The sequence below is a fragment of the Sus scrofa genome, chromosome 13 (genome assembly GCF_000003025.6).
Source record: "Sus scrofa isolate TJ Tabasco breed Duroc chromosome 13, Sscrofa11.1, whole genome shotgun sequence".
Taxonomy (NCBI): domain Eukaryota; kingdom Metazoa; phylum Chordata; class Mammalia; order Artiodactyla; family Suidae; genus Sus; species Sus scrofa.
Genome location: NC_010455.5, coordinates 124935208 through 124962411, shown reverse-complemented (window position 1 = coordinate 124962411; position 27204 = coordinate 124935208). Strand labels below are relative to the sequence as shown.

Here is a 27204-nt window from a genome sequence, read left to right as displayed (position 1 = left end):
TCCTCCCATTCTGTGGGTTTTCTTTTTTTTTGTCTAGGGGTTCCTTTGCTGTGCACAAATTTTTACGTTTAATGAAGTCCCATTTGCTTATTTTTGTTTTGACTGTCTTTATTCTAAGAGGTGGATCTGAGATGTTGCTGTCATTTACGTCAGAGAGTGTTTGGCCTATGCTTTCCTCTAGGAGTTTTATAGTGTCTGGTCTTATATCGAGGTCTTTAATCCATTTGGAGTTTATTTTTGTGTATGGTGTTAGGGAGTGTTCTAATTTCATTCTTTTCCATGTGGCTGTCCAGTTTTCCCAGCACCATTTATTGAACAGGCTATCTTTTCTCCTTTGTATATTCTTGCCTCCTTTGTCATAGATTAGTTGGCTGTATGTGTGTGGGTTTAATTCTGGGATTTCTATCATGTTCCACTGATCTATATTTCTGTCTTTATGCTAGTACTATGTAGTTTTGATGACTGTAGCTTTGTAGTATAGTCTGAAGTCAGGGAGCCTGATTCCTCCAGCTCCATTTTTCTTTTTCAGGATGTCTTTGGCTATTCTGGGTCTTTTGTACTTCCAAACAAATATTAAAATATTTTGTTCAAGTTCTGTGAAAAATGTCCTTGGTAATTTGATAGGGATTGCATTGAATGTGTAGATTGCCTTGGGTAGTATAGTCATTTTGATAATATTGATTCTTCTAATCCAATAGAATGGTATGTCTTTCCATCTGTTTGTGTCATCTTTGATTTCTTTCATCAATGGCTTGTAGTTCTCAGAGTACAGGTCTTTTGTCTCTTTAGGTAGGTTTACTCCTAGGTATTTTATTCTTTTGGATGTGATGGTAAATGGGATTGCTTCCCTAATTTCTCTTTCTGCTCTTTCATTGTTAGTGTATAGAAATGCCATTGATTTCTGTGTATTGATTTTGTATCCTGCGACTTTGCCAAATTCGTGGATGAGCTCCAACAGTTTTCTGGTAGAGTCTTTAGGATTCTCTAGGTATAGTATCATGTCATCTGCAAATAGCGATAGTTTTACTTCTTCCTTTCCAATTTGGATTCGTTTTATTTCTTTTACTTCTCTGATTGCTGTGGCTAGGACTTCCAGAACTATGTTGAAGAGTAGTAGTGAGAGTGGACGTCCTTGTCTTATTCCTGATCTCAGGGGGAATTCCTTCAGCTTTTCACCATTGAGAATGATGTTTGCTGTGGGTTTGTCATATATGGCCTTTATTATGTTGAGGTAGGTTCCCTTTATGCCCACTTTCTGAAGGGTTTTTATCAGAAATGGGTGTTGGATTTTGTCAAAGGCTTTTCCATGTCTATTGAGAGGATGATATGGTTTTGATTTTTCAGTTTGTTAATGTGGTGTATCACACTGATGGATTTGCGGATATTGAAGAACCCTTGAATCCCTGGGATAAATCCCACTTGATCATGATGTACAATCCTTTTAATGTATTGTTGGATGCGGTTTGCTAGGATTTGGTTGAGGATTTTTGCATCGATGTTCATCAGTGAAATTGGCTTGTAGTTTTCTTTTTTTGTGGCATCTTTGTCTGGTTTTGGTACCAGGGTGACAGTGGCCTCATAGAATGAGTTTGGGAGTATCCCTCCCTCTGCAATTTTTTGAAATAGTTTCAGAAGGAGAGGTGTTAGCTCTTCTCTAAATGTTTGATAGAATTCGCCTGTGAAGCCATCTGGTCCTGGACTTTTGTTTGTAGGAAGTTTTTTACTCACAGTTTCAATTTCAGTTCTCGTGATGGGTCCATTCATCTTTTCTATTTCATCTTGGTTTAGTCTTGGAAGATTGTACTTTTCTAAGAATTTGTCCATTTCTTCTAGGTTTTCCATTTTATTGGCATACAGTTGCATATAGTAGTCTCTTATGAGCCTTTGTATTTCTGCAATATCTGTTGTTACTTCTCCTTTTTCATTTCTAATTTTATTGATTTGAGTCGTCTCTTTTTTTTTGCTTGATAAGTCTGGCTAGGGGTTTATCAATTTTGTTGATCTTTTCAAAGAACCAGCTTTTCGTTTCATTGATCTTTTCTATGGTTTTCTTTGTTTCTATTTCATTGATTTCTGCTCTGATCTTTATGATTTCTTTCCCTCTGCTAACTTTAGGTCTTGTCTGTTCTTCTCTCTCGAGCTGCTTTAGATGTAAAGTGAGCTTGTTTATTTGAGCTTTTTCTTGTTTCCTGAGGTGGGCTTGTATTGCTATAAACTTTCCTCTTAGAGCGGCTTTTGCTGCATCCCATAGGTTTTGAGTGTCGTATCTTCATTGTCATTTGCTGCCAGATATTTTTTAATTTCTTCTTTGATTTCTTCAGTGATCCATTGGTTGTTTAGTAGCATGTTGTTGAGTCTCCACCTGTTTGTGTTTTTTGCAGTTTTTTTCTTGTTGTTGATTTCCAGTCATATAGCGTTGTGGTCAGAAAAGATGCTTATTATGATTTCAATTTTCTTAAAGTTACTGAGGTTGGATTTGTAGCCCAGGATATGATCAATCTTAGAGAATGTTTCATGTGCACTTGAGAAGAATACGTATTCTGTTGCTTTTGGATGGAATGTCCTATAAATATCTATTAAGTCCATCTGGTTTAATGCGTCACTCAGGGCCTGTGTTTCCTTATTGATTTTCTGTCTGGTTGATTTGTCCATTGCTGTAAGCGGGGTGTTCAAGTCCCCCACTATGATTGTGTTATTGTCGATTTCTCCTTTTAAGGCTGTTAGCAGTTGCCTTATATATGGTGGTGAACCTGTATTGGGTGTGTAGATATTTAAAATTGTTATATCATCTTCTTGGATTCATCCTTTTATCATTATGTAGTAATCTTCCTTGTCCCTTAAAATATTCTTCATTTTAAAGTCTATTTTGTCTGATATGAGTATTGCTACTCCAGCTTTCTTTTGATCCCCGTTTGCATGAAATATTATCTTCCATCCTCACTTTCAATTTGTATGTGTCCCTAGAAGTGAAGTGGGTCTCTTGAAGACAGCATATATATGGGTCCTGTTTTTGTATCCATTCATCCAGTCTATGTCTTTTGGTTTGGGTATTTAGTCCATTAACATTTAAGGTAAGTATTGATATGTATGTTCTTATTGCCATTTTATTAATTACTTTGGATTTGTTTTTGCTGCTCTTTTTTCTTTCCTTCTTCTCTTGTTCCTTTTTGCCTAGAGAAGTTCCTTTGGTATTTGATGTAAGGCTGGTTTAGTGTTGCTGAATTCTCTCAGCTTTTGCTTATCAGTGAAGGTTTTGATTTCTCCTTCAAATCTGAATGAGAGCCTTGCTGGGTAGAGTAATCTTGGTTGGAGGTTTTTTCCTTTCATCACGCTAAGTATATCATGCCACTCCCTTCTGGCCTGCAGAGTTTCTGTTGAAAAATCTGCCGATAACCTTATTGGGGTTCCCTTGTATGTTATTTGTTTCTTTTCCCTAGCTGCTTTCAAGATTTTCTCTTTGTCTTTAATTTTGGTCAGTTTGATTAGTATGTGTCTTGGGGTGTTCCTCCTTGGGTTTATTTTATATGGTACTCATTGTGCTTTCTGGATTTGAGTGAGTGATTCCTTCCCCATGTTAGGGAAATTTTCGGCTATTATCTCTTGGAATATTTTTTCTTTTCCCTTCTCTCTCTCTTCTTCTGGCACCCCTATAATACAGATGTTGGTGCATTTAAATTTGTCCCAGAGTTCTCTGAGACTCTCTTCATTTGTTTTCAATCTTTTTTCTCTTTTCTGTTCTGCATCCATAATTTCCACTAATCTGTCCTCCACCTCGCTTATTCGTTCTTCTGCCTCCTGTATTCTGCTGTTAGCTGCTTCTAGTGAGTTTGTTTTTTTTTTTTTGGCTATTTCTTTGGGCCGCTCCCGCGGCATATGGAGGTTCCCAGGCTAAGGGTCTAATCAGAGCTGTAGCCGCTGGCCTACGCCAGAGCCACAGCAACGCGGGATCCGAGCCGCGTCTGCAACCTAAACCACAGCTCACGGCAACACTGGATCCTTAACCCACTGAGCAAGGGCAGGGATCGAACCCGCCACCTCATGGTTCCTAGTCGGATTCGTTAACCACTGAGCCACAACGGGAACGCCTGCTTCTAGTGAGTTTTTTATTTCAGTTATTGTATTTTGCATCTCTTCTTGTTTAAGGTTTATATCTTGTATCTCTTTGGTCAGTGTTTCCTGTAAGTTATCCATCTTTGCCTCCAGTTTATTTCCAATGCCTTGCATCATCCTCAGCATCAACAGTCTAAAGTCTTTCCTGGAGGCTGAGTATCTCCTCATCACTTAGCTGTTTTTCTGGGGTTTTTTCTTTCTCCCTCATCTGAGTTATAGTCCTCTGTCTTTTCATTTTTATAGGTTTTTGGTGTGGTGACCTTCTTACAGATAATAGAGATGTAGCCTCTCTTACTTCTGGTGTCTGCCCCCCTTGTGGCTGAAGTCAGTATGGGGGCTTGCTGTAGGCTTCCTGATGGGAGGGGCTGATGCCTGCCCCCTGGTAGGAGGAGCCGATTCTAATCCCTCTGGTCTGTGGGGCTTAGTCTCTGGATGGGATTAGAGGCAGCTGTGTGCCTGAGGGGTCTTAGGTAGCCTGTTTACTGAGGAGCGGGGCTGTGAGCCCACCTGGGGTGTTGTTTGCCCTGGGGTTTCTCAGCAGCTGCTGATGGTGGGGCCAGATTTTCCCAAAATGGCCACCTCCAGAGAAAGGCACTGCTGCTGAATATTCCCAAGAGCTTTGCTTTCAATGTCCTTCCCTTACAACAAGCCATGTTCACCCCTGTTTTCCCTGGATGTCCTCCAAGAACTGCATTCAGGTTTGACCCAGATTCCCTTGGAGACTTTTTTTTTGTCGTTTGTCTTTTGTTGTTGTTGTTGTTATTGCTATTTCTTGAGCCGCTCCCGTGGCATATGGAGGTTCCCAGGCTAGGGGTCCAATCGGAGCTGTAGCCACCAGCCTACACCAGAGCCACAGCAATGCGGGATCCGAGCCACGTCTGCAACCTACACCACAGCTCACGGCAACGCCGGATCGTTAACCCACTGAGCAAGGGCAGGGACCAAACCCGCAACCTCATGGTTCCTAGTCGGATTTGTTAACCACTGCACCACGACGGGAACTCCCCCTTGGAGACTTTACTTTGCCCTGGGACTCAGTGCACGTGAAAGTCTGTGTGCGCCTTTTAAGAATAGGGTCTCCATTTCCCCCAGTGCTGTGGAGCTCATGTACACAAGCCCCACTGGCCTTCACTGCCAGATGCTCTAGGGCTCTTTCTTTCTGTGCCAGATCCCCACACGTGAGAGTTTGATGTGTGGCTCAGAACTCTCACTCCTGTAGGTGAGTCTCTGTGAACCAGTTAGTTTCCAGTCTGTGGAGCTTCTCACCCAGGAGGTATGGGGTTGTTTATATTGCGAAATCGCCCCTCCTGCCTCTTGGTGTGGCCTCCTCTTTTTCTTCTGGAGTAGGGTATCTTTTTTAAGGTTTCCTGTCCATTTGGGTGAAGAGTGCTCATTCTTTAGTTGTGAATTTTGTTGTTTTTAGGAGAGAAGTTGAGCTCCAGTCCTTCTATTCCACCATCTTAATCCCGTTTCCTCAATAGAGCTTTGATGCAGACTAAATACTGTTGCTACTGTAATACCCATTCCCTGCACCACACCCTGTTTCCTAAGGACATAGCCTAGGCATAGTGCTAGCCAAGGGACCTTGCCTTATTCCTAAGCAGAGTATCGGTGCTAGTTTCCAGGCTCTGTTTCTTCCTGGGAACCTGAACTGTAAGAGGTAGGCCCTGGGAGGCTAGACCTAGGCCCCTGCATTCTCCCTCCCTCTGTCCATAGCTGACCCCAAGCCACCTTTTTGCTGGTTCCTCACCCCTGTTCCTCACCCTGAACACCCCATCCCTGCAGAGTCATAAGTGCTTCCCAAGCAGAATGCCCCTCCCCTCCAAGAGCCTTCTCCTTTCTCGGGAAGCTTTTAGGGACCTTGTTCCCTCCAGAGCTCTGAGATTTAAACCCTTCAAGGGATCAGAAGCCCCAAGTCTCTGTCTTCTGTTCTATCAAAATTGGTCTTTGTGGGAGATTTCCACTCTTGACATGCCCTGGAGTCATTCAGGCTCTCTTGCTGGAAAAAGAAGATACAGAGGAATGAGAACTTATGGACCCTAAGCCCTAGGCTGCAATTCTCAGCCTGTTTCTGATTCTCTGAACAAGTCATTCTGCCTCTCTGTACCCTTCTTTTTATTCTGTAAAGGGAAGATGGCAATGGTACTCAACTCCACCAGACATTTGTCAAGCAAACGAGCTCTATTTCAGACACCAAAGAAGAATTGCAATGCCAAGTCTTGGAATTATCCTAAGGCATTCCCAGCACCATGCCCTCCCATCTGACAGTACTTCCTGGGTGCCCCCTTGTGCCAAGCTGTGTTGACTGCTCTGGGAACCACAAAGAAGAGGGAAACATGATTCACACCTTCCAGGAGCTCCTACAGGAAAAATTGACAGGTACACAAGTGTCTACCACAAACAGAATGAACCCCAAGTGCTATGTGTTGGAGTAGTGCAGAGGTGAAAGAAAGGCCCTTTTGGTATGGAGAGGATGAGACATCAGGAGGGCATCCTGGAGGAGATGGTGTTGAGCTGAGCCTTGAGAAGTATGGGCATTTCCACAGGTAGACAGGGAGAGGCCTTCCAGGTAGAAAGACAACAAGAGTACATGTCTACTCAGGATTTTCTCAGATTACACTAGATTTTCCCACAAAAATGATGTGTTCAGCAGATCTGTGCTCTGATTCTGGGATCAGAACTAACATCTAGAAACTTTCTCCTTAAAGTCAGGCAACTCTGGGACTTAAAGCAGCCTGAGTATTTATATACAAATACTAACTTCTAGCTGAACCTAGTTTATCCTATTTATTCTCCCAGTTGCAACTTCATCCTTATTATGAGGGATGTCTAGATGTTCCATGGAACTTTGGCCTATGCTTGATCCATAAGCATTTACTAGACATACCAACCCCTGCACTCCTGCTAAGGTTCAAGAACCCATATTTCTCTGAGTCAAAGAAGCAGAGGGTTGGAGTGTCTGTTAGGATCATATTGTCTAACTCTATGACCTCATTCTTAAACATTTATTGAGATGGGAACTTCACTACCTCCAAATATAGCCAATTTCAACTTCAAACCATGCTATCTCTTAAAAATGTCTCTCTTCTATGCAACCAAAATCACCTCCCAGAATATAGTTAGTATATCTAAAACTTTGATTCCATACCATGAGTGTTGTTATTAACAATAATGATCATGCCTGATTTCATTAGAAACAGAAGCTGATGTTCTACAACATGTGTAGCTGCAACTACACATTTGTTCCAATAAACATCTGTATTGAGTCAAAGCATCCTATTTGGCTTGTACGTTTTTCATACAGTGATGGTTCTGGTGAGTTGTGTTTTCATTTAGCAACATTTTTCTGTATCCAATTAGGATCCCTGTGCCATGAAGAGAGAGACAGATCATGATGGGAAGATCAAATTATCAATACAAAAGCACTTCTTAGTCTTCTCAGGTCAGTTCTGATTGAATAACTTGTCCTGTTGTTCCTATAAGTTATCAAAATATCCCAGGATGTTAATCTTTCAATATCAACATTGTATTTCTTGATTGCCACCCACACCTAGAATAGAAAGAAAAATTTTTTCCACATCATTCATTCACTTGTTTGGTTCAGAAAATATGGCACCAGGTCTATGAGTGGCTTATTCTGAATTGGAGTATGTACTTTCCTTCTGCCATGAGTCAATCTTATTCCAGGTAGCAGTAATCAAAGAATCAATGCCACTAAGTCCTTCAAGTAAAGGTAGGCAAAAATCATGAAAGGGAAAATCTATATCCTTCACACAGCCAATCTGGGTCTAGAAATCCAAAGACTTATGTTCTAATGCAAGCATAGGTTGAATTCTTTATCCATTTAATTTCTCCATCTATAAAGTGGCAGAAAAATCTTTGCCCTATCTCTACCTTAGAGTTGTTGAATCAGATGAATTAACATATTGGGAAGAACTTTGGAAGCTAGATTAACTCAATATAAAAAGTTCTACAGAGAGTTCCCACTGTGTGCAACAGGATTAGCAGTGGTGTCTCTAGAGCACTGCGATGCAGGTTCAGTGCCCAGCACAGTGGATTAAGGATATGGTATTGCTGCACCTGAAGCATAGGTCACAACTGCAACTCAGGAATTCCACATGCAGTGGGGCAGCCAAAAAAAGTTAAAAAAAAAGTTCTATGGGAAATAATCACTGGTACTTTTGGGTATTTACCATATGATTGACACAACAAAGGTCTTAGTGAATTCTCTATTTTACTCCTCATAATAACCAATGACAAAAGTACTGTTATTCTGTAGTTCCCATCATGGCTCAGTGGAGACAAATCTGACTAGCATCCATGAGGATGCAGGCTTTGATCCCTGGCCTTGCTCAGTGGGTTAAGAATCTGGCATTGCTGTGAGCTGTGGTGTAAGGTCACAGATGTGGCTCGGATCTGGTGTTGCTGTGGCTGTGGCATAAGCCATCATCTACAGCTTTGATTCAACCCTTAGCCTGGGAACCTCCATATGCTGCAGGTGCAGAACTAAAAATACAAAAAAAAAATATACTCTTATCCTCCCCATTTTATTGTGAGCAAATAAAAGCACAGTGAAATTAAAAATGTAGCCCCACCTAGACATAGCAATGCCCCAGTAGCAATGAGCATGTGTACTATCCAGATTTGGGGTTCTAATATTATTCTCCAATGAAAGAAATAAAGGCTCCTTGAAGACATGGATGATTCTAGCACCAGGGCAGGAAATAGACAAGATGAGACTGAAGTATCTTGTACCAGAAATTAAGGAAGTCACATGATGATGGAAGTATGTCAACGGGCACAGGAACCAATTGGAAGAGCTCTAGTGGCAAAAGGTGGTACAATCTGAGCAGCAAAACAGATAAAATAGTATTGGATTATAACCCAAAGTATAAAATAAATATCCATAAATACATACTTATATGAATAAATAAATAGGGGGGAACAGCAAATTTATGCAAATACTTTTTCATAAAGGAAATGGGGCATAACTCCCATCCCTTAAGTGTGGGCTGCATATAATGACCTCTTTCCACAGAGTATAATATGGAAATGGGATGAGGGGAGAGCAACTTTATAGTGGAAAAACCAGACAAAACACTGCCTTAGGTGATCACAGTTAATATCAACAGTGAAAAGTCACATTGACAGATTTTGATCTTGATATACTGTGAGGAAAGGGTCACTGTACCTCTGTGTTCTTCTTCCCCATCTCATAACTCTCCTCTAATCATGAGAAATGTATCAGAAAAATCCCAGTTGAGGGGTATTCTACAAAGTATTTGACCCATATTCCTCAAAACTTTTAAGTTCATCAAAAACAGGGAAAGTATGAGGAAATATCTCAGTCAAGAGGAGCCTGTAATAGGTTTAACTGTATCCACCCAAAATTTATGTGGAAGTGCTAACCCTCAGTACCTCCAACTGGGGCCTTATTTGGAAATAGGGTCCTTGCAAATGTAATCAGGTAAAACAAGGTCATACTGGAGTGGGGTGGGCCCTAATCCAATATGACTGGTGTCCTTAGGAGAAGATGGGATCTCATACAGCAACAAAATTACGACCAACTGATGAAAAACCTTCAATAAAATAGATTGGAAACTATCAAAATAGATATCCTACTCCAGAAGACAAAGAGAAGGCCATGTCAAGTTGATAGAAGGGGTGATTACGATTACATTATATAAACAACCTCCTACCAATCAGGAGGGCAGCCCACAGACTGGAAAGTAACCATGTCACAGGGGCTCACCCATGGGAGTGAGAGTTCTGAGTTCCATGTCAGGTTCCCATGCCTGGAATCTGGCATTAAGAGGAGGAGCCCCCAGAGCATTTGGTGTTGAGGGACAGCCGGGCTTGTGAGCAGGAGTTCCATGGAACTGGGGGAAATGGAAACTCCAATCTTAAGAGGCACACAGGGGTTTTTGTGTGCACTGGGTTCCAGGGCCAAGCAGAGACTCCCTAGGAATCAGGGTCGGACCTGCCTGCAGTTCCTGGAGGATCTCCTGGGAAAATTAAATGTGACTGTGGCTCATTGTGGGGGAAGGACACTGGAGGCAAAGGTCTTGGGAATAATCATCAGCATGTGCCCCTTTAGAGGTGGCCATTTTGGGAAAATCTGGCCCCACCCATCCGGGCTGAGAAGCCCCAGGCCAAACAACAAACCAGGTGGGAACACAGCCCCATCCATCAGCAAACAGACTGCCTAAAGTAAAGATACCAGGTACATAGCCACCTCTAATCCCACCCAGAGACAAAGCTCCACCCACCAGAGGAATAAAAGTCAGCTCCACCTACCAGTGGGCAGACACCAGTCCCTCCTATCAGGAAGCCTGCAGCAAGCCCCCATACCAACCTCAGCCACAAGGGGGGCAGATGTCAGAATCAAGAGAGGCTACAACCCTATTGTCTACAAAAAGGAGACTACACCAAAAATCCACAGACAATGAAAAGGCAGAGAATTATGATTCAGATACGAGCACAGGAAAAAAATCCAGAAAAACAGCTAAGTGATCTGGAGATTACTAACTTCCATGAAAAAGACTTTAGATTAATGAGAGTAAAGATAATTCAAGATCTTGGAAATATACTGGAGGCAAAGATTGGTAAATTACAAGAAACATTGAGCAAAGAAATAGAAAATTTAAAGATTAAGCAAGGAAAGATGCAAAAGTAAGTAAGTAAAATAAAAATTCACTAGAAGGAACCAATAGCAGAATAAAGGAGGCAGAAGAACAAATAAGGGAAGTGGAAGACAGACTAGTGGAAATTGCTGATGCAGAACAGAAAAGAGAAAAAGGATTGAAAAGAAATGAAGATAGTCTAAGAACTCTGGGACAATGTTAAATGCACCAAAATCTATATTATAGGGGTGCCAGAGGAGAAGAGAGAAAGGGCCAGAAAAAATATTTGAAGAGATAATAGCTGAAAACTTCCCTAGCATGGGAAAGGAATCACTCATTCAAAATCCAAGAAGCATGAATACCAGATAAAATAAACCAAGGAGGAAGAAGTTCCCATTGTGGCTCAGAGGTAATGGGCCCAACTAGTATCCTAAGAGGATGTGGGTTCAATCTATGACCTCACTCAGTGGGTTAAGGATCTGACATTGCCATGAGGTGTGGTGTAGGTTGCAGTCAAGGCTCGGATCTGGCATTGCTGTGGCTGTGGCATAGGCAGGCAGCTGCAGCTCCAATATGACCCCTAGCCCAAGAACTTCCATATGCTGTGGGTGCAACCCTAAAAAGCAAAAAAGCCAAAAAAAAAATAAATAAATAAAGGCAGCTCGGGAAAAGAAACAAATAACATATGAGGGAATCCTGATAAAGTTATTGGCAGATTTTTCAACAGAAACTGCAAGCCAGAAGGGAATGGCACAATATACTTAAAGTGATGAAAGGAAAAAACCTCCAACCAAAATTACTCTACCCACCAAGGCTCTCATTGAGATTTGAAAGAGAAATCAAAACCTTTACAGACAAGCAAAAGCTAAGGGAATTCAACACCAATAAACTAGCCTTAAAGCAAATACTAAGAGAACTTCCCTAGGTGGAAAACTAGAAACAAAAATATTACAAATGACAAGGCTTATCAGTAAAGGCATACATATAGTAAAAGTAGGAAATCATCCACACACTAATATGCTACCAAAACTAGAAATCATGAGAAGAGGGTACAAATGCAGGATACTAGAGATGCACTTGCAATTAAGAGACCAAAAAATTAAAACAATCTTGTATATATGTGTATATAGACTCCTATATCAAAACTTTGCAGTAACTGCAAACCAAAAATCTGTAATTGATATACACACAAATAAGAAAAAGCAATCCACACACATTAAAGATAGTCATCAAACCTCAAGAGAAGAGAACCAGAGAAGAAGGTAGTAAAAAAGACCAAGAAAAACAATTCTAAAACAATTAACAAAATGGCAGTAAGAACATACATATCAATAATTACCTTAAATGTAAATGGACTAAATGCCCCAACGAAAAGACACAGACTGGCTGAATGGACGCAAAAACAAGACCTATATATACACTGTCTTCAAGAGACCCACTTCAGTTCTAGGGACACATACAATCAGAAAGTGAGAGGGTGGAAGGAAATATTCCATGCAAACAGAAATCAAAAGGAAGTTGTAGTAGCAATACTCATATCAGACAAAACAGATCTTAAAGAATGTTATAAGAGACAAAGGAGGACATCACATAATGATCAAAGGATCAATAGAAGAAAGAGATATAACAATTGTAAATATATGCACACCCAACATAGGATCACCTCAATATATGAGGTAACCACTAAAAACCTTAAAAGGAGAAATTGACAATATCACAATAATAGCAGGGGACTTTAACACCCCACTTACAGCAATGGAAGACCACCCAGAGAGAAAACCAATAAGGAAACACAGGCCCTGAATGAAGCATTAGACCAGATGGACTCAATAGATATTTATAGAACATTCCATCCAAAAGCAAAAGAATACACATTCTTCTCAAGTGCACATGGAACATTCTCTAGGATAGATCACATTCTGGGCCACAAATCAAGCCTTGGTAAATTTAAGAAAATCAAAACTATATCAAGCATCTTTTCTGACTGCAATGCTATAAGACTAGAAATCAGCAACAAGAAAAAAACCTCTAAAAAACACAAAAATATGGAGACTAAATGATATGATACTAAAAAACCAATGGATCACTGGAGAAATCAAAGAGGAAATTTAAAAATTCCTAAGACAAATGATGACAGAGTTCCAAAATATATGGGATGCAGCAAAAGCAGTTCTAAGAGGAAAGTTTTTAACAATATAAGCCCACATCAGGAAACAAGAAAACTCTCAAATAAACAACCTAACTTTACACCTAAAGCAACTAGAGAAAGAAGAACAGACATAACCCAAAGTTAGCAAAAAGAAAGAAATCATAAAGATCAGAGCAAAAATAAGTGAAATAGAAATGAAGAAAACCAAAGAAAAGATCAATGAAACTAAAAGCTGGTTCTTTGTAAAGATAAACAAAGTTGATAAACCCTTAGCCAGACTCATTAAAAAAAAAAAAGAGGACTTAAATCAATAAAATTGGAAATGAAAAAGAAGTTACAACAGACGTCACAGAAACACAAAGGTTCATAAGAGACTACTACAAGTAACTCTATACCAATAAAATGGACAACCTAGAAGAAATGGACAAATTCTTAGAAAAGTACAATCTTCCAAGACTAAGCCAAGACAAAATAGAAAAGATGATGGACCAATCACAAGAACTGAAATTTAAACTGTGATTTAAAAACTTCCAAAAAACTAAAGTCCAGGACCAGACGGCTTCACAGGTGAATTCTATCAAACATTTAGAGAAGAATTAACACCTATCCTTCTGAAACTATTCCAAAAAATTGCAGAGGAAGGAACACTCTCAACCTCATTCTATGAGGCTGCCATCACCCTGATACTGCAACCAGACAAAGATACCACAAAAAAAGAAAACTATAGGCCAATGTAACTGATGAACATAGACACAAAAATCCTAACAAACTAGCAAACCAAATCCAGCAATTCATTAAAAGGATTGTACAGCATGATGAAGTGGGATTTATCCCAGGGATGCAAGAATTTTTCAATATCTGCAAATCAATCACTGTGATACACATTAACAAACTGAAAAATAAAATCCATATAATCCTCTCAGTAGATGCAGAAAAAGCTTTTGACAAAATCCAACACCCATATCTGATTAAAAAAACAAAACAAAACAAAACAAAAAAAAACCTCCAGAAAGTGAGCATAGAAGGAAACTACCCCAACATAATAATGGCCATATGTGACAGACCCACAGCTAACATCATTCTCAATGGTGAAAAGCTGAAAGATTTCCTAATAAGATCAGAAACAAGACATGGATATCTGCTTTTGCCACTACTATTCAACATAGTTTTGGACGTCTTAGCCAGGGCAATCAGAGAAGAAAAAGAAATAAAAGGAATCCAAATTGGAAAGGAAGAAATAAAACTATCACTCTTTGCAGATGACATGATATTATACCTAGAAAATTCTAAAGACTCTACCAGAAAACTGTTAGTGCTCATCAATGGACTTGGTCAAGTTGCAGGATTCAAAATTAATACACAGAAATTAACTGCATTTCTATATATTAACAACGAATGATCAGAGAGATAAATTAGGGAAACAATCCCATTTACCATCGCATCAAAAAGAATGAAATACCTAGGAATAAACCTACCTAAAGAGACAAGAGACCTGTACTCTGGAAACAATAAGACACTGACGAAAAAAATCAAAGATGACACAAACATGGAAATACATACCATGCTCTTGGATTGGAAGAATCAATTTTGTCAAAATGACTATACTACCAAAGGCTATCTATAGATTCAGTGCAATCCCTATCAAATTACCAATGGCATTTTTCACAGAACTAGAACAAAATATTTTAAAGTTTGTTTGGAAGCACAAAAGACCCAGAATAGCCAAAGCCATCCTGAGAAAGAAAAATGGAGCTGGAGAAATCAGGTTTCCTGATTTCAGGCTATGGTACTGGCACAAAACAGAAATCAGAACGAACGAAAGAGTATGGTACTGACACAAAAACAGAAATATAGATCAGTGGGACAGGATAGAAAGCCCAGAATTAACCCACGTACCTATCGTCAACTAATCTATGACAAAGGCGGCAAGAACATACAATGGAGAAAAGACAGTCCCTTCAATAAGTGGTGCTGGGAAAACTGGTCAGCTACATGTACAGTAATGAAATTAGAACCCTCCCTAACACTATACACAAAAACAAACTCAAAATGAATATAAATATAAATATAAGACTGGATACTATAAAACTCTTAGAGGAAAACAGGCCGAACACTCTCTGACATAAACCACAGCAATATCTTCTCAGATCCACCTCCTAGAGTAATGATAATAAAAAATAAATAAACAAATGGGACCTAATTAAACCTAAAAGTTTTTGCTCAGCAAAGGAAACCCTAAACGAAATGAAAAGACAACCCACAGAATGGAAGAAAATATTTGCAAATGAAGCAACTGACAAGGAACTGAGGTCTGTGTCTAGGGCTGGAGCAGCAGGGCAGTTGCCTCACTTTTCTGTGATTCAGCAGCAACAGTGTAACTAAGGCATTTCTGCATCAGCAGACACTGGAGAGAACAATGCTCTTTTACTTTGCAGTGGTTACTGAAGAAGGAGAAAGCATTGCAGACAAGGCAGTGGCATATGCAGAAGCAGGGGTATGAAAGGTTAGTGAGTAAATGGGGAAAACTGAGCAGGGATGTGATGTCCCTGGAGAGCCAGACAGACTTGGAGAAAAAAGAACACCAGCAGAAAGTGTTGACCTGGGACGCTCAGCGTGGTTTTGGGACTGGGGAGACATTTGACGGTCTTAGACCAAGGAGAGATGTGATCAGCTTTACCTTTCAAATCAGACCGAGTGCAGAGAGTAAACAGCGAGAAGAGCCTAAAGCCAGGGAGACTCAATATCGCTTACAAACAACTGGCGAGGGACCCCCTGGTCCTGAACGAGGGAGGCCTGAGGAGAGGGAGGGCAGGACTCCAACAACCTAGGGCTGGGCCTAGAGAAGCCACTTTAAAGAGATTCAAACCTCTGTTCATACTTTAGGGTGAATTAGTAGAGAGTGGAGGGGAAACAGGGCAGGGGCCAAAACTCAAAAGCAGTGATGGTTTTCAGATCCCTGAACTTTCTGTGACCCGCCAGCATCAGTGTTGTCTCCAAAAAGGAAGCCACGGCATTTTCTGAACTTGAGGGAAGGAGACAAACAGCCTTTGTGACCACCTCCTGTGTCTGGTATGTACTGGCCTTTTTTCAAAAAGATAGGGAAAATGTCTTTTGTATGCAAAAACACAGGCTCCAATCCCAGCAATGAGCTTCTGATCACAGGAAAAAGAGCTAGGGCCCTGTCAATATTTAGGCAGTTTATAAAGGCTTCAAGGGAGCCCCTCTGGGGAATGGGGTATTAGGACAAGGTAGTGTTATGACAAAGGGAAGATGCCAGGACAGTGACCAGGGTGAGCATGTGGAATGATGAATAGATTCATGTGGCGTATCTCCCCTCCAACATCCTCCAGTCCTAATGGAGGCCTCTGCAAAGTAACAGGACAACAGGCCATCACAAACCAGAGCAAGCTCTGGAAATCCCAAGGGTGCAGTGTAGATGCTGTCCCAATCCAAGGTCTCAGAAGATGCTTATTTATTTTATTTTATGTTATTATTATTTTTTTTAATGGCCACATCCAAGGAGTACGGAAGTTCTCAGGCCAGGGATTGAATCTGAGCCGCAGCTGCCACCTACACAGCAGCTGCAGCACAGCCTATGCTGAAGCTACAGCAATGCTAGATCCTTTAATCCACTGTTCTGGGCAAGGGATTGAACCTACATTTCCGCAGGGACCTGAGGTGCTACAGTTGGTTTCTTAACTCACTGCACTACAGCAGGAACTCCTGACCTATTTTAAAAGAGTGGATTCTCACCTCCCCTTGAGCTATTTACCCTGTGACATTATTCCATCTTGCCCATCTCCTAGGCTTATCCTGCTTATTTAACCCATGCCCACTAAATAGTCACATGTGACCCAGGCCTGCCAACAGGATCCCAGACAACAAAATCCTTCCTTTTTTTTTTTTTTTTTTTTTGTCTTTTTTTTTTGCTATTTCTTTGGGCCGCTCTCACGGCATATGGAGTTCCCAGGCTAGGGGTCTAATCGGAGCTGTAGCCACCAGCCTACGCCAGAGCCATAGCAACACGGGATCTGAGCCGCGTCTGCGACCTACACCACAGCTCACGGCAACACCAGATCGTTAACCCACTGAGCAAGGGCAGGGACCGAACCCACAACCTCATGGTTCCTAGTCGGATTCGTTAACCACTGCGCCATGACGGGAACTCCAAAATCCTTCCTTTGAACAACTCTGACAACAGCTTCCTTTGGTCTTAGTTTTCATGTCCAGTGCCCAGAATATATGTTGGTAGTCTAAGCCTCCCAGTCTTTTTACTTCAGTGCATTTTAACATAATGAGATACTTTAAACGTACTGAAAAAAAAAAAAAAAAAAAAAAAAAAAAAGAGACAGATCCCCCTCTAGGCTCAGATCTGATGAAACAACACATCCCATGAAGGGGACGGGATGGGGGCAGGATTCCAATCCAAGGAGTAAGCTGGTGCTATGGGAGAGGAGGTACTTTGGACCAGTAGAAAGAGCTCTGGACCCTGCCCCTGAAGACCTGCCCCAGCTCTGCTGTCTAAGGGCTCTGAAAGCTTGAGTGGATCATGTTCTCTGTGCCCCAGTTTTCACGGTCCCCTATGGGTTTCTCCTTCTTTCCAACCTCTATACCCAGGGAGCCCCAGGGCTCAATCCTTTGGTTTACCATCTATACTCTCTACCCTCAGTTCCTGAGTAACATTTTGTAATCTCAGGACATTTGATATCATTGAAATGCTAATGACTTCACTTACATCTCCTACCTGACCCTCTCCTCTGACCCACAGGTACGAGCATTCAACCACCTTGGCATTTCTCAGTTCAAAATCTAACAGGAAGCCTTAAAAGCATTTCAGGCTTTATATATACATAACCAAGCTCTTGATAAGGTCCCCAAATCTGTTCCTCACATAGCCTTCCCCATCTCAGAACATAATATCTCCACTCTTCCAAACAACCAGACCAAAAATCTTAGGGCGTCTTTGCCTCCTCTTTCTCTCTAGACCCCACATCTGAGTTATCACAAACCCACTCAGCTCTACTTTAAAATATAGCCAGATTCTATCCCAGTTGCTACTATCCTGGTTTAGGTCCACACATCGTCTTTGCTAGATTGTTGCAGGAGCTTCCCAGATAGTCTTTCCTCTTCCATTCTTGTCCCTCTATGGTCATTCTCAATATAACAACAGTAAATTGGAACACATCACTCCACTTTTCAAACCCTTAAATGTCTTATTTAAACTAAAAACCAATGTCCTAGGAGCTACCCTTGTGGTGCATTAGAAATGAATTCGATCAGTGTCCATGAGGATGTGGGTTCAATCCCTGGCCTTACTCAGTGGGTTGGGGATCCAGTGTTGCCAAGAGCTGTGGTGTAGTTTGCAGATGTGGCTTGGATCCCTCATTGCTGTGGCTGTGGTGTAAGCTGGCAGCTACAGTTCTGATTTGACCCCTAGCCTGGGAACCTCCATATGCCACAAGTGCTGCCCTAAAAAGCAAGCAAACAAACAAACAAAAGCCAAAAACCAATGTCCTGATAATGACCAATGGATTCTAGGCTCTGACCCTAATTGCCAGTTAGTAATGACCACTAAGCCTGAACTGCATGGCAGCCACATTGCCTCTTCATGGTTGAATACTCCAGGTTGCTTCTACCCCAGGGCCTTTGCACATGCCCTTCCCCTTAATCAGTTCCTTCATCTTTTTTCAAATGTCACTTTTCTCAGTGAGACCTACTCTAGCTACCTAATCTAAAGTTGTAACTCCATTCCTTGCCCTTCCTATCCCCCTTGCCTACTTTACCCTTCTCCTTAGTACTTACTTGTATAGTATACCACATAGCTTCTTGTATACTTTACTGTTCCTCTACTCTCCATAAGGTCAGTAATTTAGTCACTTTGCTTGCCAGTGTATCCCCAGTGCCTAGAACAAAGCTTGACACACAGTATGTACTCAGTAAACATTTTGTCAAGTGAATGAATCTTGAAAATAGGAAATATTTTATTATGTCCTTAAAATAGTACTATAAGCCTCTTAAGATGGGAGTGAAGAATTATTTGGCTTTCCTTTTCCTTTCTTTTCTTTTCTTTTTTCTTTTTAGGGCCCCACCTGTGGCATATGGAAGTTTCCAGACTAAGGGGTCAAATTGGAACTGCAGCTGCTGGCTTACTTCACAGCCACAGCAGCATGGGATCCGAGCCACATCTGCAACCTACACCACAACACATAACAATGCCGGATCCTTAACCCACTGAGCAAGGCCAGGGATCCAGCCTGCATCCTCATGGATAATAGTCAACTTCATAACCCACTGAGCCACAATGGGAACTCCATTATTTGGGTTATTTTAAAAGTAAGACGATGAGACACAGACTGAAATTCCTTATGTAAGGCGACACCTCTCAAGGTAACTGCTTTTCAAAATGTAACTACCTTTAGAGAAAGAGTAAGATATATATATATATATATATATATATATCACAATTTGCTTTCAGAAAAGAAAGAAAAGGAAGACATTATTGACATTCAGAGAAGAGGGTCAAACTCTGGGCTGACTGAGGCAGACTGAAATCTTGATATAACAACTAGACCTGTTCAAGGGGTCAGGTTCAGCACACCATCCCAAATGACAAGGACAAATGAGGCTAAGCAGCAGTGTTTGAGCAACGTCAGAGCTAACAGGGATGCTGTAGATCACCTTACCTCTTTGCTTTACAAATGAGGAAACCGAGACCCAGGGGAGGGAAAAGACTAGGTCACTGAAGGTCAGCAGCCTAGACATCTGGATAACGACTAAACCAGGGCTGAAACCCAGGTTTCCACCTCTCAGGCCTATGAGCTTTCTATACTACAACCACCTCCCCACCCACCCTCATGAGGCCCCATCACAAAATAGTCATACTACAAGTGGATTTCATTTCCCCAGTGCATGTGGCTGTACCCACGCAATGCTGAAAATGATTCCAAAGGAAATTTCTTAGCTGGGAGTCCTACAGAGAACCAGAATGGGGCTTGGAAAAGAAATAAATTCCTTCTGGGGTAGTTCAGCCAATGGGAATGGAGCCCAGAAATCACGGATGTTTTCTGTTTGGCAAGATTTTTTTTTTTAAATAGCTATCTTTGAAGAATGAAGAGTGGCAACCATGCTGCTAGAAAAAATGAAGTCATTGCTTTGTAAGAAATATGAGGGGAAGAAAAGAAATGATGCTACACATATTAAACCAGTTCTAACCCTTGGGTTGGGAAATTAACCCTACTTTCCATTTTTTCCTAAAGTATTTACCAACAGAACTGAAATTACAAAGAGAAAGAGCCCTTCAGGGCTTAAAGGGGAGGTTGCCAATTGAATGGGAAAGGAGAAGAAAGAAGCAGCTATGTCTTCGGTCTCATCAGAAAAAGGAGAGTGAAAACAGGCTCAGGAATGTCACAGGTAATGTATTATTTATTCCTTACAATAACCCTCCATGGCAGATAGTATTAGTCCCATTTCGACAAGGAGGAAAATTGAGGCTCAGGGAGCTTCACTAATTTGCCTAGTAACAGAACCAGGGCTCAAGTGTTTTTTAACCCCAGATTTCATGAACTTATCTTATTCCATGCTGCATAGTGCTGGTCAGCTTTCAACTTTCAGGCTTTCTCTAGGCTTCTTCTCCATAAAATAAGGGCCCCGCTGTCAAGACATCTCTAATCTGTCTTATAGCACTGATGGCCTGTGGACTTAACTATGTTGAAAATTATCCTTGGTTGGTGATCTGGGTTCTCAGGACTCCTGAGTCCCCAGAAGAGTTCTTCCATTAGGCTGGATCCCTGTCCTGCTGAGTTTGAGGGAAGTGATCAAGGCATCACTTCTTGCTGACCCTACACTAAGGACTGCAGCCTCTGGAATCCCAGTTCAGTGCCTATAGGTCTCCTCCTGGCTTGAACACCAAGACCAATGCACAGAAGCTCCAGTGGGACAGGCTTGGGATCCTGGCATGTTCTATAGGCGTTTATTTATAATACCTAGGGTACATCCAACAAGTTCATCATGTGGCATGTGGCCATGTGAGCAAAGAAAAACTTTCCCAGAGAGTCTTTGCCAAGACCAGGGCTAAGCTGTGAGCAAGCCTAGAACCTCCCCATCTGTAGCAAGTAAAACGGACATTAAGGGAGATAGGAAGCATTCGTAGATTATAGCCATCTTCTTAGAGAGCAGGAAGAGGCTTAATGCTTTAGGAAAGAGTTCTGGACAAAATTAGGTGAGTGTTGGGCTCCTTGCTCTGCCACTACCTGGCAGTGGGATCCAGGGAAGTCACTACTGTGATCACATCCTAGCAGGGAGTATAGCCATAGAGAAGTAATTACAACCAATTTGGATAAGCATCTGGCAAAGGGAGGCAGGGCTCAAAAATGGAGACTCTCAGAGCAGGATAAAGCCATTGTAACAGGTGGACAGGCAGAAGCGGGAGGTTTGAGGGAAGGTCAAGTTCCCAGGGCTAGGAGTGGAGAGTGACTAGGAAAGCTGCACTCTCATCTGGAGGATCCAAGGCAGGTCATCTAGGAAGTCTCAGGGCCAATTTTTATAAACCTCTGTTCAGAAGAAAGCCTAGTCCTCAATCAGGAGGCATTATACCAGGCAGCTCAGGTGCATGGCCTGGGGGTCTTATTCTAATTCAGATGCTCAGGCTCCATGCCCAGAAAGTCTGATTCTATTGGTCTGAGGTAGTGGCTGGGCACTGGCATTTCTTTCAAAGATCCTCAGGATTTCTGAAGTACGGCCAAGGCTGAGAACTTTGGAGGTAAGCAGAGGTCTCTGAGAGACAGGATCTGCCCCCTTAGTGCCCACTGTTCCCAGCACCGACTTCAGGACTTGCCTGACAGAGGGCACTTGGGATATGCCTCCTGGACAAAGGAATGAACACTGCATATGTGAAGCAAAGGAAGTCACCAGCCGGTTATTAGAATCAGAGCAAGGGCAAGAGTCAGGCTGATTGTATGTTGAGTCTCTTGGATGACTAACCAAGGGCTACCTGCCTCCCTCCTGACTACGTACACAACTGGTCCACACCGTGAAGCTGGAGCTAGATAAAGCTTTACATGGGGACCTCAAAAAGGGAAAAGAGGGGATGGGGGTGTCCAACAGCCCATGACAGTTCAGGGACACTGGAGAAACCCAAGCACACATTAATGACTACTAAGCCTGAGTGAATAAATACCATCTTTATTAAAGTACCCTGTCTTTATATAAGTGGCCCTCCTCCCTCTGCCACTACAGACCGTAGTGACTTTGCATTAGAAAGGGGGGTGGTGGAGGAAGGAGGAGGAGTCAAGTTATTAACAAAGGTGAGATGAATGAGGACCCCTCAAAATGCAGGGTGGCATCCCACTTCCTGCTTTCTGCCTTCCGCCAGACCCTATCTGCACCCCTCTTATCAGAAAGCCTTCTCCCTCTCCAAACCATATTACATCCCATTTGAAAGCAATTAGGATTCCACCACATATCTATGCACTTCTCTATGGATGAAACTTGTGACATCTTTAATGCTCCCTTTCTTACTCATGACTCCCATCCCTGTGTTTCTAGGTGGACAGCTGATCTTTGGTGAGAGGGCTCATGTCTGGGCAATATGGGAAAGCCTCTCAACTAGGGTTTCAGCAAATAGTTCAGGAAGCCAGGCCCCTGTTTCTGTATTCTGACCATCAGAACCACTAAGAATCAGTCAGACTAGGTCCCTGAACTCTGAAGACTCATTATAATGGAGAGTCATTAGATTTGTTTCCTAGAGATTTTGTACTTTGCTTCTAACACTCTACCTTCTAAACCACTCCTAAATTCTCTGACGGTTCCTATGCAGTGGGTGGAAAGCCTAGCTCTATGGGACTCTACCCCACTACCATCTCTGAGCCGATCAGGCCCCAGAATCCAGCCTGAGTGGAAGGAAGCTGGAAACCTGTAGTATAGAAAACAGAAGCAAGGGACCCTGGGTACCCAGGAACAAAGGGACAGCCTAGTGCCCCTCCCCCCTCGCTCTCTTCAAGAGGAACCAGAGCTATGGATGAGACTCATACACTAGGCAGAGGCTAATTTAAGGCTGCAGCTCCAGACATGGGCAATGATGAAGCATAGGGACTGAGGTTAACAAGAAAGCAAGGATGAGTTCATAATGGTGGGAAGGACTTTTGAGATCATCTGGTCCTGTAATTTTCAAACTTTTTTAAAGTAGTTGAATCTTTTTTCATACAAAACTCATAATAAATTTCCATCTAACATGAAACTGTTCTAAAGCAAGAGGAGGAGGTGGGAGCTGGGGATGGGCACTTTGACCAGGATGAGAAATCCAATCAGTCTACCTTCCAGATCCTGAAGTCCCTGAGGTACCCATGCAAAAGACTGGGGCCCTCAGTCTCACTTTGAAAAGCCAATGATCTAGCCAAACCTTTACTTTTATACATGGAAAAGTTGGGCGATTTGTCCAGGGCCCCCACTGAGTCAGTGGTGGCATCAGTGCCAGAACTTAACTCCACCCCCAATCCAGGCCTCTCTTCACCCCTCCGACCAGCTGGCAGGCCCCACAGGCCTTGGACCTCTAGTGTTCCCCTGTGCCCATCAAGAGACTCTTAGACGGAGCTGCGGAAAGAGAACTGCAGGTAAATGATCAGCAGCAGAACCGTGGCCCAAAACAAGCACCAGGGGATGGAGCAGAAATTGCAGCCAGAACCCCCCTCAGCCTGCTGCTTGGTGGGGCTAGGCGCCCGGGAGAAGGTGTAGGTGGTTGCCTCCTCCTCCAGCAGCTTCTCACTGGGCTTCCAGTGCACGATACCCTCCTGGCAGGCCTCACAGAACTCGCCGCGGTGCCGCCGGTTGTCTTGGCGGCTGGCCACGTGGATGCGGTACTGGCCGCCGCGCTCCCCGTAGCACTGCTCGCGCAGGCTGGTGATGAGATTGTCCACCAGGCTCTCGATGTTCTCCTCCAGCATGCTCGACTCGTCCAGCCGCGACGTGCCACACTCGTAGCACAGCTGCTTGAAGACGCGCATGCGCACCGAGCCTGCACGCTGGGCGCGGTCCAGGTGCATGTGGAAGAGGATGACCACGTGGGGCGACTGCCAGGTGTGCCAGCACCAAGAGCAATGGAACCTGAGAGGAACAGAGGCAGGAGGAGAGGATGGAAGGGAGGAGGTGGCAACAGACCCAAGAAGGAGGTAAGGCAGAGCCTGGAGGTGGAGGCAGTGTGTTTATGGTCCCCTGGGGTCATAAGCTTTCCGCAGGTGGCTGCCCAGCCCGCCCCCTTGTGTGCTCTGCTGGGACCAGAGCAGGGGCCCCAGGATGCAGCTGGCATCCAGCAGAGCTTTGCCATCACTGGGCCCTCCTCTGTGATCTGCAGAAGCCTCAATGCCCTCTGTCTCAATGTCCTCAGGCCTTGCTTTGGGGCCTCTGGCTCTGAGCAGCTTTCTTTATCTGTAAACTGTGTACAGTGCACTAAATGAGTCCTTCCTGTTCAAACATCCCTTGAGGCTGGTAGCAGGGATGGTCTGCACCACATAGAAAATGCACAGTCCGTCCACCCACTCTTACCTGTCAACACTGTAAACAGGCTAGACCCGGGTCAGGGGAAAATGACACCATCATGACTTCCCAGCCTCTAAGCCAGTGCCAGAATTCATGCATCTACAGGACTGAAAGTGGAGGCAATCTATACCCAGAATGAAATGAGTGGGACCAGCTAGGGATCTCAGGTCATCACCCACTCCGCCTCACAAGATTTCCAGGTCTTTGAGGAGTTGCTGGACCCTGTCACCAAGTGTCCAGCCCTTAACATCCCTCCCACCAGGTGTTTCATGTTTTCATTCTCATCTCTTAGCTTTTTCTCACATTCTTTGGGGACTGTGTCCCCTCTCCCAAACTAGACTACAGAACTTGGAATGGAAAATGTCAGAACTGGAGGGACCTTAGAAATCAATTAACCCTTTGTTTTACTCTGAGGCACAGAAAGAAAGCTGTCTACATAGCTAGTTAGAGGCAGAGCCAGTACCTAACATGTAACAGGTGTCCAATAGACATTATAATTGAATCAAATTGAAGGAGCTAAACCAGGAAAGGAAGGAAGGCCTTGCCTCTGACCTCCAGGCTGCATGACTCAGTCTCTGCATCTTATGTCCCAGAGGTAAGTCTCTATATAATCCACCTGTGGTCAAGAGTGCTAGAAATTCATCTCAGTCATTATTGTGCATAGAATCACCTGTGGATCTTGTTTAAATTCTGCTTTGTAGGTCTAGAATGGGACCCAAGAGTCTGCATCTTTAACAACTTCCAGCCGATGCTGATGCTGCTGGTCCCTGAACCATGAGGCTAGGATCTAGGCTAATCTTCCTTCCACAAATAAGGAGAGTGAGGTCCAAGATGGAAATTGAATTGCTCAAAGGCCACAGAGTAAAGAGCAGAGATAGTTGCCAGCACACTTCAGGTGTTCAATATTTTATATTAAGTCAAGTGAAAGCTGATTGTTCCAGGATCAGAACACAACCTCTTGACCCCCAGTGGACCTCAAGGCCCCCCCTTCTCTTGGTTTTCAAACATTTTTAAGAGGTTATCAAAACATAAAAAGATATGTAAAATGTCAGAGTTTAGAACTAATAAATAAATTCCACCTCTTTTCCAGAAGGGGAAGCTATGACTCAGAGAGAGAAACTTCCCAGGTGTTCAGTGGAAGAGCTGGAATCAAAATCAGGTTTCTCACCTCACAGCTCACTAGTCTCTCTGCCTTCCAGTCTACGGTGACCCAACAGTGAGGCTGACCCTTAGCACCTGGGTTCTCCTAGTTTCTCTCTCTCCTAGGAAGGTGCCCCAGGGGCTGTCTGTGGGGCCCCTACTTTCTGGGGTACTCACCTGCCAGAGGCATGCAATTCTAGGTACTGCTTCCAGCCAGGGGCCAGCACATTGTGCTTGAGATTGGGATCTATGATGAGGTCCCAGCTGTCAGCCGGCTTTGCCTCCTCCATCTTCTCATAGAAGACTTTCTTCCATTCCTCTGTGGTCACACTTTTACACATGGTCTCGTCAGTGGTGAGGGAGGGCAAACTCCACTTGAGTGAGAACACGGGAAGTGAGGGCAAGTGCAGGGCAGGGCAGCGCAGTCTCCACGGTCTAAAAATCCTCATTGACAGGACTGGGAGAAAGCAGGACCCAGCTCCCTCCTTTGTCCGCAGTGGAACCTGTTTCCACAGCAACCAGGCAGGGAGCCAAGAGACAGAGGCTGGGAAAGAGGGAGTCTCTGAAGGGGTATTTCAGGGCCCCAAGCTGAGGCTGCAGAGGCAGCGTTTGTGGTTCTGTGTGACCCAAGACAGGGTGGGGGACCTGAAAGGAGGCTGAACCTCAGACCATCTCACTCTGGCCTGCCAAGGGCATGCAGAGGCAAGGACCTGGGGGCTGGCTCAGCTTTACCCTGCTGCCCCTGGAGGAATCATCAGCATCTGGCTGCTATGGTAACCATGAAACCTTAGGGAACCAAAGAGAAATAAGGCATGGGAAGATGTAGATCTGTTAATAGATGCAGCAATAATAATAAACCCTCTCTCTGTACCCTCACCTGTCTTCTTACCAGCACCTTACCATTTACAAATACTATTGAAGGTCTTTTGACCCACAATTGTTACTGCCACTGTACCAATCAGAAGACTGGAACTTATCGAGTTGATAAATGGCAGAGCTCATAGCCAAATCCAAGCTATCAAGCCCATACTAATTCATTAATTCATTTGTTTCAAGCATACCCATGTGCTAGGCTCTATGTATGCCAGATATGTACCTAGATTTGTATCCAATAAGCAGAAGGCAGCAGGATCTGTGCTGTGACAGCCCTGTATAAGAGCAGCCACCTGTGCACAAAGGTGGGAGCCGTTGCATCAGCCTGGAAGGAACAGAAAAGGTGATGTTCAACTTAATTATGGAAGAGGAACATAATATCCAAGGGAAAAACAGCCTTTACTATTGGTACCTATTCAGCTCTTTTTTAAGAAATTATTTTTCCTTTATAAGTCATACTTTTAATTTTTTAAAAAGTTTTAAAATTATAGTTGATTTATAGTGTTGTGCCAATTTCTGCCGTACAGCATAGTGACCCAATGACACATTTATATACATTCTTTTTCTCATACTGTCTTCTATCATGTTCTGTCTCAAGAGATTGGATATAGTTCCCTGTGCTGTGGGAAAATATAGATAAAATATGGAAAATATAGGTAAAATAATACTCTTCTAAATACCCATGCTCAAGAGCGTCACTGTTAATTATGATATCTATACCCTGCCTTCTCTTTTTCTGTACAGGTATATATATAGGTGTGTGTACATATTTTTTTGTAC

At 42.9% G+C, this 27204-nt stretch overlaps 2 protein-coding genes across 7 annotated transcripts in view; one reads left to right on the top strand and one right to left on the bottom strand.

Annotated features, from left to right (window-relative positions):
- The window catches only part of MASP1 (mannan binding lectin serine peptidase 1), an 89972-nt gene extending 66029 nt beyond the window's left edge, over positions 1–23943 (top strand). The window contains exons 16-20 of one of the 6 annotated variants that reach the window (XR_001304500.2): positions 6239–6489; positions 7471–7552; positions 15835–15951; positions 20139–20292; positions 23817–23943. Coding sequence is in view for 1 of the 6 variants with exons in the window: in XM_013990145.2 (XP_013845599.1) it covers positions 6239–6375 (137 nt within the window). In the remaining 5 variants the exon portion in view is untranslated. Of the gene's footprint in view, positions 1–6238; positions 7553–15834; positions 15952–20138; positions 20293–23816 lie in introns of those variants that run through there. The other 5 variants (XR_002337460.1, XR_002337458.1, XR_002337459.1 and 2 more) reach the window with 5 other exon arrangements.
- Positions 20293–26897, bottom strand: RTP1 (receptor transporter protein 1). Its single transcript, XM_001927024.4, has 2 exons — positions 25729–26897; positions 20293–23979 (listed from the first exon to the last, which is right to left on the bottom strand). Exons 1-2 carry the CDS (start codon positions 25998–26000, stop codon positions 23460–23462), a joined length of 792 nt encoding a protein of 263 aa, XP_001927059.3. The 5' UTR covers positions 26001–26897; the 3' UTR covers positions 20293–23459.